Here is a 1,707-nt window from a genome sequence, read left to right as displayed (position 1 = left end):
GGCATGCTGTGGTGGCACGCGTGGGCATGCTGTGGTGGCACACGTGGGGATGCTGTGGTGGCACTCGTGGGCATGCTGTGGTGGCACACACGGGGATGCTGTGGTGGCACTCGTGGGGATGCTGTGGTAGCCCAGGGGCCACAGGGATGCTGTGGCAGGTGCAGGCAGCACCAGGGCCTCGCTGAGGGGAGCAGCCCAAAAGGTAAAGGGAAAAGAAGGGGGGAATGTCCCCTGCTGACCCCTCACACTCCCTGCCAAGCACTCCCAACCCCCTCACTGTGGTCCCCCGAGCTGTGATCCTTCTCTGCCCCCCTCCAGGACAAGATGAAGCAGCTCTTCCTCCTCTTCCTCCTCGGGCTCATCAGCAGGTCCTTGCAGATCGAAGACAACAAGATCCCTGGGCTGTGCTCAGGGCAGCCAGGCATCCCAGGGACCCCGGGCCTGCACGGGGGGCAGGGTTTGCCAGGCAGAGACGGACGAGACGGCCGGGATGGAGCCATGGGGATGCCAGGGGAGAAGGGCGACATGGGCCCTCCTGGTAAGAAAGGAGAGATGCCAGCTGGGGAGGAGCATTTACCATTCCCTGCCCGTGGGGAGCACCCTCATGGCAGGGGGTGAGTGCTGCATGCTGGCACGAATTGCCATAAGGAGAACGAATCCTGCAGAAATGCCTTCCCATGCCACCACCACCCCTTGGCCCTGCCGGTGGTGCCCCTGTGTTCTGTAAAAGGCAGCAGCTCCCTGCCACTGGGAAAGCTGCATTTGTCCCCATCCCCGATGCCACCCCTCTCTTCCAGCCCTGCTTTAGGAGGGACCACCAAGAATTGCATCATCCCTGCCCTGGCTCCTGGGCTGGGCTTTCCCCCAACCTGTGAGCGTTTCTCCAACGATGTGTTGATGCTGAGCTAAATTACCCGCTCATGCTGCTTCCCCACGCAGTGCCCTGCTGTGGCAAGGATTGGTGGGACTGGGACTGGGCGGGAGGGATGGAGGAGCTCTGATTGTGACTCAGAGGTGATCCTGACCCCTCCTGCCTGCCCAGGAGTGCCGGGTCCCCGCGGGGAGGTGACGGGCTGCACGGTGAGAAGGGAGCCCAGGGCGAGTGCGCCGTGGCTCCTCGCTCCTGGCTGTGGCAGGGAATTGATGGAACTGGGACTGGGCAGGAGGGATGGAGGAGCTGTGCTGGTGACTCAGAGGTGACCCTGTCCCCTCCTGCGTGCCCAGGAGTGCCGGGTCCCCGCGGGGAGGTGGGCAGCCCCGGTGTGGACGGGCTGCACGGCGAGAAGGGAGCTCAGGGCGAGTGCGCCGTTGCTCCTCGCTCCGCCTTCAGCGCCAAGCGCTCCGAGTCCCGCAGCCCTCCCCTGGCCGACCAGCCCATCCTCTTCGACGTGGTGCTCATCAACGAGCAGGGCCACTACGACCCTGCCACGGGCAAGTTCACCTGCGAGGTGCCCGGCCTCTATTACTTCGCCGTGCACGCCACCGTGTACCGCACCAGCCTGCAGTTCGACATCATGAAGAACGGCCACTCCATCGCCTCCTTCTTCCAGTACTACGGCAACTGGCCCAAGCCCACCTCGCTCTCGGGGGGCACCCTGGTCCGCCTGGAGCCCGAGGACGAGGTGTGGGTGCAGGTGGGCGTGGGGGACTACATCGGCTTCTACGCCAGCGTCAAGACGGACAGCACCTTCACCGGCTTCCTCGTCT

At 64.5% G+C, this 1,707-nt stretch overlaps 1 protein-coding gene across 1 annotated transcript in view; it reads left to right on the top strand.

The window, feature by feature from the left end:
• C1QTNF5 (C1q and TNF related 5) overlaps window positions 1-1,707 on the top strand; it is a 7,763-nt gene that overhangs the window by 925 nt on the left and 5,131 nt on the right. Inside the window, exons 2-3 of the mRNA XM_031064447.1 lie at window positions 319-538; window positions 1,225-1,703. Of these exons, the coding sequence (XP_030920307.1) occupies window positions 325-538; window positions 1,225-1,703 (693 nt within the window). The 5' untranslated portion in view covers window positions 319-324. The remainder of the gene's footprint in view (window positions 1-318; window positions 539-1,224; window positions 1,704-1,707) is intronic.

This window comes from Geospiza fortis, unplaced genomic scaffold, assembly GCF_000277835.1.
Source record: "Geospiza fortis unplaced genomic scaffold, GeoFor_1.0 scaffold110, whole genome shotgun sequence".
Taxonomy (NCBI): Eukaryota; Metazoa; Chordata; class Aves; order Passeriformes; family Thraupidae; genus Geospiza; species Geospiza fortis.
Note: the sequence above shows the minus strand (reverse complement) of the source record. Positions and strands in the feature narration are given on the sequence as shown.